Source organism: Loxodonta africana, chromosome 3 (genome assembly GCF_030014295.1).
Source record: "Loxodonta africana isolate mLoxAfr1 chromosome 3, mLoxAfr1.hap2, whole genome shotgun sequence".
NCBI classification, from domain to species: Eukaryota; Metazoa; Chordata; class Mammalia; order Proboscidea; family Elephantidae; genus Loxodonta; species Loxodonta africana.
In genome coordinates this window covers 181,380,243-181,397,297 of record NC_087344.1, presented here as the reverse complement: position 1 = coordinate 181,397,297, position 17,055 = coordinate 181,380,243, and the positions used below count along the sequence as shown (strand labels likewise).

Genomic DNA, 17,055 nt, shown 5'->3' with positions numbered 1-17,055 from the left:
TAAAGGTCATTCCGATTTCGGAATTTCTACAGCTCTCTCTGCTTTCTATCAAGAGAGAAGTCCTCTCTAGAGATCAGGCCAGGTTGGCCATGTCTGAGGTGGAGGGCAGAGGAAGCCCCAAAGGAGAGGAACACAGAGGGAGGGAGGGAGGGAGGGAGGGAAGGAGGACAAGCTCATATCACCTCTCCTCAGCCTGCAGTCGCTCCTGCAAATCCTGATTCTGGGACTCAAGCTGAGAAAGGCTGGCGCTGGGCTTCTGGAAGCCTTCTGAGCTGGCCAGCCGGCTCTTCAAGTCCTTGTTCTGAGAGAGACAGGAAGTCTCCATGGTTACCACTCCACTCCCAGTCCCTTCCATGGTCGTTCTACCTGCTTCCTTGGGTCTAACCCCAAGATTCCCCACCCCTCCCCCTCACCTGTCTCTCCAAAGAGATTTTGTCACACTCCAGGTCCTGTCGAGCAGACCTCTCATTCATGAGCTCTGTCCTCAGCTGGTCTACCTAGTTGGAGCAGGTTAAGGGGAAGCAGACTTGGGGAAGCTAAAGATGAACTAGCAAGCTGAACCAAGTGAAGCAGAGTAACTGTGGGATGGTCTCTGGACCCTGAATTCCAGAAATTCCCAGGCAATTAAGAAATCACAGCCTATTCAAACAAAGGAACCATAAGAACAGTGCCTCCTTAGTCCCACCAGGAACTAGCGTCCCTTCTGAACCAAAGCAGCCCCAACTCAGGCCAGAGAGTAGCCCAGGCTACTGGGATTCCTTCCGCCTCTCAAATTCTTAGCATCTTTCCACCTGAGAAGACCTGCCAGCCCTTCCCAAGGCAGACAAGACCCTGAAGTAGAGGCAGCCATGTACAGATTCTGCAGCCAGAACTCTCCAGATTATGAAAGATGGGAGGGTAGAGTTGTTTTGAGATGGGCAAGAGGTTATGAAGTCAGAGACAGACATAGACGAGGCTTAGGTAAGGAAGGGGCTACCTGGTCCCGGCCACGATTTACCCGGTCCGTCAGCAGCTCCACAGTGTTCTTCTCTTCATCTAACTCTGCTTCTAGCCGTGAGACTTTTTCCTGCAGCCAAGGGACAATGGGTTAATCCTGCCCCAAATGCCAGACACTGGAATGCCAAACTCAGACAAGGACCCACTAAAACCCTAGCCTCCACAGACTTCTCTCTCTCATCTCCATAACCTCTTGATCCTAGTCCCTGCCAGGAGCCAACATGGAGCTAGTGCCCTCTGCTGGCCAGGTGTGGCATCAAGGGGAAGGAGTGAGGCATGCTCTAATTAATTACCCTTTGGCAGGAAGACAAACCCCGGAATCCATTCCTCATGGGAGGAGCCCTATTTCCCTAATGGAAAAACAGAGAGAAGCCCAAATGCCTGGGCCAAGGCTAAGATGGAGAGGGTCAAAAACTGAAGCACCAGGGTACAGATTGGGGGAGCAAACTCCAGAACCAAGCTGCACCATGTCGAGGTTAAGAGTATGGACTCTGACCAGTACAACTAGATGGTGTCTGGCTACCACCACTGACTGCTCTGACGGAATCACAATAGAGGGTCCCAGACAGAGCAGGAGAAATACGTAGAACAAAATTCAAACTCACACAAAAAAAGACCAGACTTACTGGTTTGACAGAGACTGGAGAAACCCCAAGAAGATAGCCCCCGGACATACTTTTAACTCAGTACTGAAGTCATTCCTGAGGTTCCCCCTTCAGTCAAAGATTAGATAGCCCCATATAACAAATAATAACACACACATGGCTCAACTATGTATAAGAAAGTCAATGTGCACACCAGCCCAGGGGCAAGGACGAGAAGGCAGGACAGGACAGGAAAGCTAGAGAAATGGGGAACCCAAGGTCGCGAAGGGGAGAGTGTCATGGGGTTGGCAACCAATGTCACAGAACAATATGTGTATTAATTGTTTAATGAGGAACTAATTTGCTCTGTAAACCTTCATCAAAAGCATAATTAAAAAAAGGGTATGGACTCTGGGGCCAGACTGCCTGGGTTTGAAATTCAGATCCACCACTGGCTAGCAGTGTGACCATGGACAAATTACTTAACCTGTCTGTGCCTCAGTTTCCTTCATCTGTAAAATGGAGAAAAGGAGAGTACCTTTTTCACGGGGTTATTCTGAGAACTAAGCGAGTCTTACAGTCCCTGGCACAGAGCATGGTATATCTATGTTTGCTGCTGCTGCTGCTGCTTGCTGTTGTTGTTACTATTATTACTACGGCCAAGTATAGCCAAATGAACAACACTGCTAACTCTGAAGGGGGCAACCACACTGCTCAGCTCCAGCCAACTGCTGCCATGCCAAAAATGTAGGGCTAAAAGCTCAGCATTACCGTATTTTTCCAGTTTTACAGAAGAAGCCAGAAACCCAATTTTTTATGTGGCATCTATAAATTTCTAAACATTAGCAATTAATTCAAAGTTGTTTTGAAACACTGCAGCCAAACAAAACCCATCAGCTGTGGGCTGCCAGTTTTCAATCCCTAGTATAGAAAGAGGTTTGGAGTATCCTGATTCCTTTCCCCACAGAGGTCCCACCTCTGCCAGGACCCAGGCCCTCTCCCTCCCTACCCACCACAGCTCACCCCTCATCATCCTCACCTCAAGGCTCTTCAGTTGCCGGGCCTTGTCATCCTGGGAGCGCTTTTTGTTCTCTGCCTCTTGTTCCAGCCCCTGCAGTCGCTGGGCCAGCAGCTCTTTGTCCAGCCTGGCAGTGTCCCGCTCGGCCTGGGATGCCTGCAGGGCCTGCCGCAGCCTCTGAGTCTGGACAAGAGGGAAAAAAGCAACCATACAGGTGCAGTGAAGTAGGAAGGTGAAAGGTGCGGGGTACCAGTGGTCTGCCCTTCCGGGGAGAAATATTTTATCACTGCCATTCTTTAGAATTGCCAGAGGATGGTAATAACAAAAAGCAGGCTAACTTTCAGTTTTAAAATTCTTTACACACATTGGAACCATCTGGGGGTTTTTAAAAACTACTAATCCTGGGCCCCACTCCCAGAGATTATGATCTGAATGGCACTGGATGCAGCTTGGCCGTTGAGATTTTTTAAATCCTCCCAGGTGACTCTAATGTGCAGCAGAGTTTGAGAATCACTGCTCTACAGACAATGCAGTCCCTATTTTCTGTGCCTAGGGTGGACAAGTCCCCCCACCATCCTCCACTTTAGTACGTCACTACAAGCAGTTAGCCCTAAACCTGGGCCCCAGGACCCCCTGGCCACAAATTCAGCTAAGAGGCAATGAATGACCTCTTCAAACCAAGGACATTGGGATGGTTCCCACCCTCCTGACTCTTGAGCTCCTACCTCATCCTGAAGCCGGCTCAGCCCCCCAGAGGTCTTCTCAACCTCACTGGCCCAATCCTTGGCCTGGCGCTGGGCATCTGCCACCTCCCGCCGGGCCTTTTCCTTGTAATCCTCCAGCTGGGCCTGGAGCTGCTGCAGGGCTTGCTTCGAGTCCCCCCCAATCTGCTCCAGCTGAGGTAGAGAGAAAAGAGAGTTCTCAGCACTGCACCTCTTTAGCAGATGCCTCTGTCCCTTCTCTGTGCACAAACTCCAAGACCGTCCCAGAGCCCCCATCCTACTTTCTTGCACCTAGGTCTCTAATACAGGTGGTTAGGAGTACATAGACTGCCTGGGTTCAAATTCTGGCTCTACCACTTACTAGCTGTGTGACTACAGACAAGTGGCTTATCTTTTTAGACCTCGGCTCTCCATCTGTACATTAATGATATCTGTATCACAAGCGTGTTGTGAGAATTGTGTTAGTTAATTAAATTATGTAAAGGACTTATCACGGTGCCTGACACAAAGTAAACTACCATATTTCAGCAAACCTAAGATGCCAGTAATTATAAGTTATGCCACTCAGAAAGAAAAATCTGCCAAATGAACTATGACATACCATCATCATCAGACATAACCCAATTTCAGAGATGATAAAATGTACATTTTAGAATTGATGAGATATGTTTCCTCCTGTTTTATAGAGATTGGGAAAAGAATCTCACCCCTAAAATGCAACTTCTTCCCCTTTCTTCCTTTCTCCTTCTCCTCCCCCAAAGATGAAATTCTATCACATGTTGAGGGCTCATAGACTTCAAAGCGATAAATATCCCTCCCAGGAGGGATTCTCCAAGCATCAAGACCGTAGTGGATGCAGGGGAAGCTCAAAAACAAGGAAGAGAGGTAGGAAGGATGCCACTCTCTGGAGATTTGGCCGTGGCCACCCCAACAATGAATGTGAGAAAGCCAACACCACACATTTCTGAGTTCCCCTGTCCACGCTTCAGTATGAGCTGAGCCTCTTCCTAAGAGCCCAAGCTGCCCTGTGCCCCACCTCCTTGTTCAGTCTGTCCACAGTCCTGTCCAGCAGACGTTTCTGCTCCTCCAGCTCGGCCTTGCCCCGCCGGAGTGCCTCGCGCTGCTTCCCTTCCTCCTCCAGGGCCCGGTTTAGAGCCTGCCGCTCCTGCCCCAGGTGGGCCAGCCCCCGCTGGGCCTCCTCCAGCCGGGCCTCCAGTGCCCGCTTGGCTGCTGACAGGCTCCCTTCCTCTTCCTGAGCTGTGTTCAGGGCCTCCTCTAGCCGCTGCTTCTCTGCCTGAGAGGGAGACGGTGGGGGAAGGGGGTCAGGCTGGAAGAAGGCAAAGCTGGGGTTCAAGCACCTGGAGGTGAGTAGGAGGAGGAGTCAGCTCTGGGTGGTACAAACAGTTAACATGCTTGGCTGCTAACTGAAACACTGGCATTTCCAGTATGCCTAAAGGCACCTTGGAAGAAATGCCTGGTGATCTACTTCTGAAAAAAATTGGCCTTTGAAAACCCTATGGAGCACAGTTTTACTCTGACACACATCGGGTGGCCATGAATCAGAATCGACTTGACTGCAACTGGTTAACTGGTTAGGTAGAAGGGGGGGAGGGTATCTATGGGCAATGAAAATAGGCTCAGAGGAACCTGTTAAGAAATCAAGACACAGAGAGCAAGCAAAAGGTAGGAGATAGAGGCAAAAATGCTAGCGCAAAGGCTGAAACATTCACACCAAGTACATGCTGGGAAATAAACCAAGGTTAAACACAGGGTTCAGGGAGGCAAAACAGAAGCACACTGAGGATCGAATAAAACTGATGGCTGAGTATTTGGCCAGGAAGAAGCCAACAACATCAGCTGAAGCACTGACCTCCAGCCGCTGCACCTTGTCCCGAAGTCGCGCCTCCACCACTTCCCTGCCCTCCCCCAGGCCTCGCGCCTCCTTCAGCTGCTGCTCCAGACCCAGGATGCGCCTTCGGAATTCGTCATTTTCCTCCCGGGCCTCTCGAAGCGTTGTTTCCACTGCTGCCCTACGCTGCCCCAGCACTGCCGCCTCTGCCTCTGTTGCCATCTTAGCCTGCGGACGGTTCAGAAAGCGGCGGCTCAGACCCCAGGGGTCAGGGTCATTGCTACTCCCAGGAAAGCCCTCCCAAAGAGCACCCACCAGGACCACAGCTTAAAGAGGGTGTTGACACCAGCCAGAGGCCTCCCTGAGAACCCCACCTCTACAGAGACGCTGTGGGTGCCGCCAGGTACAGCCGCCTCCCCCCTGCCCAACCTGGCTGGTTTTAACCACACACTTAAGACCAAGGATCTGGTCGGTACATACCCATGATAGGTAATTTCCACGCCCTGTGGCTCCTCAGCCCTCCAGACCCCTCAGCCTCCACCTTCTAAGCCCTATGCCCACTCCCCTTGCCTTGGAAGCCTCTTCACAGTCTTGTCTCAGCTGCTGGAGGGTCTTCTGTAGCTGTAAGTTCTGCTGTTCCAGCTCCTGGACTCGATCAGCCTCAACCCTCAGGGCACCCAGCTGCTTCTCCAACTCCCGTTCACGGTGTCGCCCAGCCATCTCCTGGCTCTGCTGCTCTGCCTGCAGCTCCTTAAACTCCTCCTGTGTCCGGCACAGCTCCTAGAACGGAAGCAGAATGGTGACAGGGCAAAGAGAGCCAGACTGAGATACCAGAGTCCTTCATTCATCTGGCCTAGTTCTTTAAAATCTCAGAAGAACCTCTGGCTCCTGCTGCTTAGCTTAATAGAGGGATCTCAGGATTAACAAAGAAATAGCTAGATTTTTGCTTAATCAAAGAAGCCAGGCTCAAAAAAAGGGCCACATACTGTATGATTCCATTTAGATGGCATTCTGGAAGAATGGAACAAATCAGTAGATACCAGGGGCTGGGGCCAGAGAGAGTCTGACTACAGAGGGGCAGTGGGAGAGAATTTGGGGGGCATGATGGAACTACTCTGTATCCTGATTTTGGTGACAGATACACAATGCTATGCATTTGTCAAAACCTGTATAACTATACACCACCAAGAGTGAATTTTATCACATATAAATTTAAAAAAAAGAAGAAAAAGTAGCTGGGTCTACCTTGGGATCAAGAGCTTTAAGGCTCAGGACCTTTGCTGGCAGCCTATAATGCCATTATCCCCTGCTATGTTCTAATCAGCTGAATGTGTACCAAGCACCAGCACTGTGACAGATACCACAGGAGACACAGAGAAGGCATACACGGGACCCAGCCTTTCAAGATCATAAATCTAGCAGGGGCCAGAAGTCTAATAGAAATAATGAAAAATGAATAATAGAATTATTCAAATGCAAAGTGAACAAATACAGACTCTAATCACAGAGTTCAAAAGAGGGAGAGAACTCTTGCTAGGAAATGCTTCAAGGTCAAGAGGACACTACTGGGCCTGGACAGATGAATGGGTAAAGTAGGGTAGAAAGTGGTACAGGAAGGGCATCCTGGTAAAGGGAATTACGTGAGTGAAAGAGGGAGATGGAAATTTGCATAATATATGTGTTGTACATAAATGAAAGCTTGTGTAAGGCCTGGTTCATCCTTAATCATTTAAAAACTAGAGAAATTAAGATTTCCCTGGATTATTAAATACCAAAATCACATGGATTAAAGCAGTGGTTTTCAATCCTAGTTAGACATCAAAACCCGAGGACATGATATCTCTGAGACTTGCTTCAAAACTTATGGAGACTCAGCAGATGAATCCTGATCAAAAAGAGGAAAAATGTGGAACAGAATTTCAAATTCTTACAGAAACCAGACTTACTGGACCTATTGCTGACTGGGAGGACACCCAAATCTATTGCCCTGAGACAATTTTTAAGCCTTGAACCAAAGCTATCCCATGAAGTCATTTTTAAGCTAAACAACAGCTTAGCTCAACTAGTTAAGAATGTTGGCCTTGAGCAGTGCACTCTTATAAAGAATTATCTATATGAGATCTAACTGACAGCAGTAACTCTAAAACACAGGGGAGAAGTTTAAGGTACAGAGAGATTAGGTTAATGGTGGTGAAACAACATGGACAGAGATAGGGAGAATGGTGACACAATGCAAAGAATATAACCAATGTTACTGAACTGTACAAGTAGGAAATGTTGAATGGATGGATATTTTGTTATGTATATTTTCACCAAAAACAAAACAAAAATGGGGAGAGAAAAAAATAGGGAAAATCAGTAAAACCAAAAACTGGTTCTTTGAAAAGATCAACAACAAAACTGACAAACATTTAGCCAGACTGACCAAGAAAGAAAAGGAGAGAAGATGCAAATATCTAAAGTCAGAAATGAAAAGGGGGACATTACACCCAACTCTAAACAAATAAAAAAAATCATGAAAATACTATGAAGAATTGTATGCCAACAAATTAGATAACAAAGATGAAATGGACAAATTCCTAGAAAGACACAAACTACCAAAGCTGGATCAAGAAGAAATAGAGAATCTGAATAGATTTATAAATGAAGAGATTGAATTGGTAATCAAAAAACCTCCCACAAAGAAAAGCCCAGGACCAAATGGCTTCAATGGCAATTTTTACCAAATGTTTAAAGAAGAATTAACACCAATCCTTCTCAAACTCTTCCAAAAAATAAAAAGAGGAGTCAACACTTCCTAACTCATGAGTCCAGTGTTACCCTGATACCAAAGCTAGACAAAGACATCACAAGAAAAGGACACTACAGACTAATATCCCTTATGAATACAAACGCAAAAATCCTCAGCAAAGTACTAGCAAACCAAATGCAGCAGCATACTAAAAGGATTATACACCATGACCAAGTAGGATTTATTCCAGGAATGCAAGGGTAACTCAACATGCAAAAATTAATCACTGTAATACACCATACTCTTAGAATGAAGGGGGAAAAAAATACGATCATCTCAGTTGATGCAAAAAAATCATTTGACAAAATCCAACACCCTTTCTCGATTAATACACTAGGAAAATTAGAGAATTTCCTCAGACTGATAAAAGGCATCATGAAAAGCCCACAGCTAACAACATACTTAATGGTGAAAGACTGAAATCTTTCCCCACAATACAGTGTGGTACTGACATAAGGACTGATATATAGATCAATGGAATAGAATTGAGGGTCCTGAAATAAAGCCATAAATGATTTCTAACAAGGGTGCCAAGTCCATTAGGTGGAAACATAATCTCTTTAGTAAATGGTGCTGAGATGACTTGATAGCCACACGCAAAAAAATTAAGTTGGACCCCAACCTCACACCAAATACAAAGATTAACTCAAAGTGGATCAAAGATCTAAATGTAAGAGGTAAAATTATGAAACTTTTAGAAGAAAACACAGCTGTAAATCATTGTGACCTTGGATTAGGCAACAGTTTCTTAGATATGAAACCTAAAGCCCAAGCAACCAAAGAAAAAAGTAGATAAATTGGACTTCATTAAAATTAAAAACTTTTCTTTGGTGCAGGGTAAGACAGTACACGATACAGCTGGAAGTCAGCACAACTTGACCAGGGCAAAGTCACAGAAGCTTCACAGACACATCCAAACTCCCTGAGGGACCAAATTACTGGGCTGAGGGCTAGGAACCATGGTCTCAGGGGACATCTGGCTCAACTGGCATAACATAGTTTATAAAGAAAAATAGGATGTAGATATTCCTGCTTTGGTGAGTAGCATCTGGGTCTTAAAAGCTTATGAGTGGGCATCTAAGATACTCCACTGGTCCCACCCTGTCTGGAGCAATGAAGAATGAAGACAACCAAAGACACAAGGGAAACCTTAGTCCAAAGGACTAATAGACCACAACTACCATAGTCTCCACCAGGCTGAGTCCAGCACAACTAGATGGTACCCGGCTACCACCACTGACTGCTCTGACAGTGATCACAATAAAGGATCCCAGACAAGGATGGAAAAAAATGTAGAACAAAATTCTAAGTCACAAAAAAAAAAAAGACCAGACTTACTGGTCTGATGGAGACTGAAGAAACCTGAGAGCATGGCCCCTGGACACCCTTTTTAACTCAGTACTGAAGTCACCCTTCAGCCAAAGATTAGACAGGCCCATAAAACAAACACCAGTACAAGTATACAAGACTAAATGGGCACACCAGCCCAGGGGCAAGGACGAAAAAGCAAGAAGGGACAAGAAAGGTAGACAAACGGAAATTGGGAACCCAATGTCTAGAAGGAGAGAGTGTTGACATGTCACGGAGTTGGCAACTAATGCCACAAAATAATATGTGTATTAATTGTTTAATGAGAAACTAATTTGCTCTGTAAACCTCATCTAAAGCACAATTTAAAAAAAAAAATGGTGAGTAAAATGACAAATGCCCTTGAACCTACAACCTAATAAAAACATTAAAAAAATTTTTTTAATTTTCAGCCATCTAAGATACAACTCTTGGTTTCTACTTGTCTAGAACAAAAGAGAATGAAGGAAACTAAAGACTCAGAGAAGAAACTAGTCCACAGGACTAATAGCCTACATGAACCATGGCTTTATCTAGCCTGAGGCCAGAACTAGATGGTGCCCAGCTACCAATCCTGATCATTCTGACCAGGGACACACTAGAAGGTCCTGGATAGGAAGGGAATAAAATATAAAACAAAACTCAAATTCCTAAAAAAGGCAAGACTTACTGGACTGATAGAGACGAGAAGAACCCCCAAGACTATCGCCCTAAGATACCCTTTGAACTTGGAACTGACCACCCCTATTGGTCACATTTCATCCAAATAATAGATTGGCTTATAAAATAAATGATATCATCCGTGAATACTGTGCTCCCTTAAATAATCAGCTATATGAGACCAAACAGTCAACATTTCCCCTAAAATAAAGACGAGAAGCTAACGAGGGGCAGGGAAGCTAGATTAATGGAAACAGAACAAAAAGAATGGAAATAATGAGAAGGTTGACAAATTGTGAAAAATGTAACCAATGCCATGGTACAAGTTGTGTAAAATGGTTAAATGGGAACCTACTTTGTATGTAAACTTTCACCTAAAACACAATATAATATTAAAAACAAAAAAAACCCTATGGAGCACAGTTCTACTCTGACATACATGGGGTTGCCGTGAGTTGAAAAAATAAAATAAAAACCTTTGTCCATCAAAAGACACAATCAAGAAACTAGAAGGATAACCCACAGAATGGAACAAAATATTTGCAAATCATATATCTGATAAGGGAAATGTACCTAGAATATATAATATTTACAACCAAATAATAATAAGAAAAATAACCAAATTTAAAAATGAGCAAAGGATGTGAATAGACATTTTTCCAAACCAAAAACCAAACCTGTTTCTGTTGAGTTAATTTCAACTCATACCGACCCTATAGGACAGAGTAGAACTGTCCCACAGGGTTTTCAAGGAGCACCTGCTGGTTTCAAGCTGCCAACCTTTTGGTTAGCAGCTGAGCTCTTAAGTGCTGCGCCACCAGGGCTCCAAGTCAAAGAAGCCAGTCACGAAGGATCACATATTTTATGATTACATTTATATGAAATGTCCAGAATACACAAATTCATAGGCAGAAAGTAGATTAGTGGTTGCCTAGGGATGGGTGGGAAACCCTGGTGGTGTAGAGGTTAAGTGCTATGGCTGCTAACCAAAAGGTCGGCAGTTCGAATCCGCCAGGCGCTCCTTGGAAACTCTATGGGGCAGCTCTACTCTGTCCTACAGGGTTACTATGAGTCGGAATCGACTAGACAGCAGTGGGTTTGGTTTTGGTTTAGGGATGGGTGAGAGGAGGGAATGGGATGTGATTGCTAATGGGTACAGGGTTCTTTTTTGGGGGTGATGATGCAGTATGATTAATTACTTTTGCATGTGGCCTCTCTAGCCATGGTCTTGTGACTCCCACCCAGGTAACTGGGTGGGGCTGTGCATATAATTGTGGCCCACAGAGGGGATTGATCAGTTTTGCCTTAAAAGAGAGTCAATTCCAGAGCACAGAGGAGAGCCCACCACCACCAAAGAACGAGAGACCCACAGCAGAAACCCGCAGCAGAGGGACCCGCAGGAGACAGTGCAGTTGGCTTCCCAGCCCATGGAACGAGAAAGCCGAGTGCCTTTGGGCAGACACTGAGGGCCTGGGAGAAGTTTATGCCTGGCCCACAGATTGGGGACTTGCTAGCCTCCATAACCTTGTGGACCATTTCCTTTATATGGTCTGTGAGTTGTATGACACCTTGCAAGAAATTTAGGGAGCCCAAAGAGGGAGAGTACTGAGGTGAGAGGGAGTAGTTGATGTTAGAGATGATGGAATGGTACAGCAGCTTGGAAAGGTTAGAAATTTGGGACATCTTTAACCTCTGCCTCATAGGAACAGCCTCGTGCTGATCATTATAAAAGAAATCATTCGTTTACATGATAAAAATATTCTGAAATTAAATAGTGGTGATGATTGCACAACTTTGTGAATATGCTAAAAGCCACTGAATCATACGCTTTAAAAGGGTGAGTTTTATGGTATGTGAAATTATCTCAATTAAAAAAATATGAGTGTCTTCAACAAATGGTGCTGGCAAAACTGGATTTCCATATGCAGAAAAATGAAACAAGATCCATACCTCATACCATACACAAAAAACTAATTCAAAATGGATCAAGGACCTAAATGTTACATTTAAAACCATAAAGTTCTTGGAAGAAAATATAGGAGCAAAGCTTTGGGACCTAATTTTCTTCAATGATGGATTATCAAACACAATGATGAATACACTAGCAACAAAGTATATACATATATAATGTGGAGGAAGAGTGAATTGGCTATTTAAAAAAAAATTATTGAAAACCAAAGCATGTAACATAATAAATGCTGGTGCTGCTCTGACTTCTTAAAAAATATTTACACACACACACACACATAATAAAATGAGCTCTGGTTCTAATTCTTTAGCCATTAGCTACTTTGGAAATTCAGAAAGTACCATAATTAGGCTGAAGGATTGTATAATATGTAGTGAGTCTTCCATGTAAGGCACTAACAAATTACAAAAGAAAAATAGCAGTGTGTGGTCTATGTTGGATTTGGTTAGTCTGTTTACCTAAAGTATAATCTGTTTATTGATTATATATTTGATAAAATATATGAGATAAATGAAACACTACTTATTGCTTTTAGCTTTCCAGCTTTACCCAGCATGATAAATTAACTGAGACAGTCCAGAGGAATGTCTAAGTTCTCTGTGTCAGCTTATACAGTTAGAAGACCTCCAACTACCCTTGGTATTTGTTAACAGCAAAACAATACAGTAAAAATTTAAGAGCATTTTTCACTTCGCCATTCTTTCAGGAGTTCCCTTGAGCAAACAGAATTTTACATTACATATACACCGCCACAACAACCACACTTAATTTGGATAACGTTTGTTATGTTTTTCTTGACCCGATACTGTGTGTAAGGCTGAGGATTTTATTTATCTGGAAAATCATCATTCAGAGCTATGTTTCTTTACTCATTTAAAAATATGACCACCTTGCTTAAGAAGTATTGAGTTTTCCATTTAGGGTGATGAAAAACGTTTAGAAATGGGTAGCAGTAATGGTCACACAATGTGCTAAATGTAATTAATGTCACTGTAATTAAAATGGTTAAAATGGCAATTTTTTTGTTATATATAACTTACCACAATAAAATTCCGAAAAAAAGATATACATGTATATTAACATTACCTTGATTAAAATTAGGCAATCTCACAGTATAGGCATGACAAATAAGTATTGATGAATTAACTTGTTAACTGAGCACCTACTATACATTCAGCATAGCAAATCAAGAAAATGTAGACCTAGGAGGATCCTCAGGGGGCCATAAATGCCAGTCCCTATAATTAATGAAAATACTTTCCAAGTTATCTAAATCATCTAAAATAACTAGTTGTCCTCTCATTCCTTAATAAACTAAAACAGTTCATTAATTGAGTTTATTAATTTAATTTTATGATCATACCACTTGTGACCTATATATAAACTTTCAGCATTCATGCATGATAAAAAGAGGATTTTCTTAAAAAAGAAAGAAGACCAAAGAGAGGAAATCTTACCACAAACTTCAAGTGTTGCAGGCTATGCTGACTAGGGAGACGGACACATTAAACACTAGTATCTTTTAATTCCCCATGTCCAGACTCCGTACTCTCTAAACAGCCTCCAGATTACAATTTGGCTTCCATGTAGGTCAGCTGGCCACGCCAGCACAGTGTTCCAGTCCATGTGACAATACTTCTTGTTATCCATTTTAAATTAATAAACTGGCATTCTAACTGGAAACATTTATTTCACAAATGTAGGTAATGAGTCCTTCCTGAGAGGCAGAGCAACTCTTGCCATGCCAACCAAATTAGGGTTCTGAGCCTGCAAAAATGACCCTGGAAATTTCACAAATCTACCCAACTGCTGCTACGCATGAGGTCTCTTGGGAGGCAGCCAGCAGCCAGCTGGCTGTACCCCAACCTGGCCTCTGAGAGCTCTTTCCATTAGAAACTTCTACGCTCGGCAAGGAGATTAGCCCTGCTGGATTGGACAGTGTGTGCTGGGAAGGAGATAAAGCTCAGCAGGCAGGATGGGGCCCAAAAATCAAGCACACCTGAGACAGCTGCAGTAGTCTGGAGGCCCCTATGGGCAGGTGAGGCAGGTGCCTATCATCCCAGCTGGTCCTTCTACCCCCCAACTTCCAAGTACCTTCTTGAGCTCCTCAACCTGGCGAGTATCTCCAGCACCAGCTCGGGCCTGCCCTAATTCTCTCTGCAAGGCCTCCATCTTCTCCCCAAGCTCATCTTCCATCTCCTCCTTCTCCATCCGCAGCTGTAGGAGTCTGCGTCCAGGGAGGTGATATAAAGGGGAAGGGGAAGAAGGTCAAGCCACTTGCCTCAAGGCCAGCACACTGGGTACCAACTCTCAGAAGGGAGGAAAGCAGATGTGGAAAAGAACACCTGAGAAATGGGTGAGTAAGAGCAGAGCATGGGTAGAAAGGAAGAGGGATGTTAGAAGCACCCTTGAGAGAGGGGCAAGGTCCTTACTCCTGCTTGGTGGCTCTCAGCTCCTCCTTGTTCTTCTGGAACATGCTCTGCCAATGCCCTGTCTCCTCTGAGCTCTCCTCCAGCTCCCGCTGCAGCCCTCGCACCAGGGCTGACATCTTCTGCCTCTCAGCCTCCAATGCTGCGTGGTCCTAGGGAGGAGTAGAGTGAGGGACCAGAAGGCTCAGAGGGAAGGGCTCACCCTATACCAAGGTGTGAGTGTGTAGAAGGGGAGACTCAGGCCCAAAAGGCACTGTGCAGGCTGCACACCCAGAAACCCCAGTGGTACCTGGTACAATACTAGCAGGAGGCTCTCTCCCCAAGTCACAGCCCACCCCTTTGTCCTCTTATTTCCCCCATGGGACTTGGCTCACACACCCTCATCGTACTTCTGGCCTGCACCCTGCCTTTGCCTTTGTAGGTTTCTAGACAACGTTTTCACTTCATCTCACACGTGTACTATACAGTGAGTTTCCAATTACAACCGTGTAAAGTCCCAAGGGAGCCCTGGTGGCACAGTGGTTAAGAACTTGTCTGCTAACCAAAAGGTTGGCATTCTGAACCCACCAGCTACCCCTTGGGAACCCTATGGGGCAGTTCTACTCTGTCCTGTAGGGTCGCTATGAGTTGGAATTGACTCAGTGGCAATAGGCAGGCAGGCAAAGTCCCGAAATGCAAGGCCTCAAGACCCCAAGGCAGCCCCTCTTCCCTGGCAAGGCCCACTTCTCCCAGCCCCTGCCCTCATCACATGCCTGGGTTGCGTCCTGCATGCTCCGGCGAAGCTGTTCTGTGTCTCGCTGGTATTGCTGCCGGACATGCTCTACCTCCTGGTCACGGGAGGCCACCTCCTCCTTCAGGGCCCCTTTCAGGGCTGTCAACTCCCGTTCCCGCAGCCTCAGCTGCTCCTCTATCCGCTGCTTCCCCTCCAAGACCTCTTCCAGAAGCTCCCGGGTTTCTATCAGGTCCTGGGGAAAGTGAGGATGGGAGCACAGGGTGACCGTATTAGGGTCCATCTGTCCATTAATATTCATTCATCCATTCAACAAATATTTACTGAGCACCTTCTACGTGCTAGGCGTTGTACCAGGTGCTCTCTGCCCTCTAAGATGCCTAGTTAAGATAAAGGAAACCCATTATTCTGGGCTCTACCCCACTCGCCATTTGAGTCTGCCTGAAGCACACTAATGGGAATCCCTAATAAACCACCTCCTTCCCATACTTTGAAGAAACTGTGAATGAACAGACTTGAGGACGTTCCAGGGGGAAGAAATCAGGGGCCAGGATACCCAAGCCTGCTCCCTACCTTCGTTAGCACCTCCTTAGCAGGCTCCAGACCCTGGGCCTGTTTCAGCTTGTTCTGCAGCTCCATCACCTGAGTCTCCAGTTCATGTCGTAACCGTTCACCCCGGTCCAAGAGGAGCTTCATGTTCTGCAGCCTAATAATTAACATTTATTAAGCACTATGTGTCAGGAAGTTTCCAGAACTTTACATATATTAACTTATTTAAACCTCTTCCATGATTGTTCAAATCTCAACGAGGCCTTCCGTGACTACCTGATTTAATACTGCAACTTGCTCCCCGTTAAACCCAGCCCTCCTGATCTGCTTTATCCTGCTCTACTTCACCTTCTAATATGTTACAAATTTACTTACATCATATGTTCATTGCTTACTGTCTGCTCCCCCTCACGAGAAACTAAGCTTCTAAGGAGCAGGGCTCTTCATCTGTATGATTCGCTGATGTACCCCAGGAACCAAGATCAGTGCCTGCCACAGTTTTCACTGTGAAAATGTCTCCTGAGTGAATGAATGAATCCCCACAACAATTCTTAGAAGTAGATACTATTATCATCCCCATTTTATAGATTAAGAACATGAGGCACAAAGGCAACCCCACCTAGCTCCAGTGGAGCTGTAACCACTACAACTAACCTGCCTGATAGTGAGGGTAAAGAGAAAGGTCCTGTCTTTAAACCATCTCTGCCTCATTCAGCTTCTGGAGATTTCCTTCTGCCTTCCTGAGCCCTGAGGACAGGAATCTAAGTGCACCTAGGCCCCCCAAGCAGGCCCACATGCACCAACAACTGCACTCACTCCTTGGTGCTCTGCTGGGCCTCCCCCTTCCTCTTCTCCAGCAGCTCCTTCAATCGGCTGCACTCCTCCGCCTTCTCTTCCAGCTCCAGCTCCAGCCCCACCCGGGACGGCTCTAGCTTCTGCCGCTTCTGGAAAAGGGAAGGAGAACACAGTGGGTGAAAGGTGGGAAAAGCCTCTCAGAAGGAAGGATAATGAGAATACCAAATATTTATTAAACACTTACTATGTGACAAGCACTGTACTAGGGACCTTATGTGTATTACCTGCATTTAACCCTCCTAACAACCCTTGATACTTGTGATGGTTTAAAATATGTCCACACAGAAGAACTGGATGGTGCCTGGCTACCATTACGCAGTGTTTTGATCAAAAAGTCTATAGTAGAATCCTGATCAAAAGGGGGGAAAGGCGGACTTTTCAAATTCTCATGGAATTCAGACTTTCTGGAGCCATTGAGGTTGGATGAACCCCAAAAAACTTCTGCTCTGAGATAATCTTTAAACCTTACACCAAAAATATACCCAGAAGTCTTCTTTAAACCAAACAATAGTTTAGCTTAATTAGTAAAGAATGTCTGCCTTGGGCATTGTGCTCT

The 17,055-nt window shown here is 45.1% G+C and overlaps 1 protein-coding gene across 1 annotated transcript in view; it reads right to left on the bottom strand.

Annotated features, from left to right (window-relative positions):
- CGN (cingulin) overlaps nucleotides 1–17,055 on the bottom strand; it is a 34,035-nt gene that overhangs the window by 7,668 nt on the left and 9,312 nt on the right. Inside the window, exons 6-18 of the mRNA XM_023547313.2 lie at nucleotides 16,461–16,588; nucleotides 15,669–15,801; nucleotides 15,118–15,330; nucleotides 14,369–14,517; nucleotides 14,031–14,163; nucleotides 5,731–5,949; nucleotides 5,191–5,397; nucleotides 4,357–4,614; nucleotides 3,324–3,494; nucleotides 2,620–2,781; nucleotides 977–1,066; nucleotides 414–497; nucleotides 183–301 (exon numbers count right to left, since the gene is read on the bottom strand). Of these exons, the coding sequence (XP_023403081.2) occupies nucleotides 183–301; nucleotides 414–497; nucleotides 977–1,066; nucleotides 2,620–2,781; nucleotides 3,324–3,494; nucleotides 4,357–4,614; nucleotides 5,191–5,397; nucleotides 5,731–5,949; nucleotides 14,031–14,163; nucleotides 14,369–14,517; nucleotides 15,118–15,330; nucleotides 15,669–15,801; nucleotides 16,461–16,588 (2,066 nt within the window). The remainder of the gene's footprint in view (nucleotides 1–182; nucleotides 302–413; nucleotides 498–976; nucleotides 1,067–2,619; nucleotides 2,782–3,323; nucleotides 3,495–4,356; nucleotides 4,615–5,190; nucleotides 5,398–5,730; nucleotides 5,950–14,030; nucleotides 14,164–14,368; nucleotides 14,518–15,117; nucleotides 15,331–15,668; nucleotides 15,802–16,460; nucleotides 16,589–17,055) is intronic.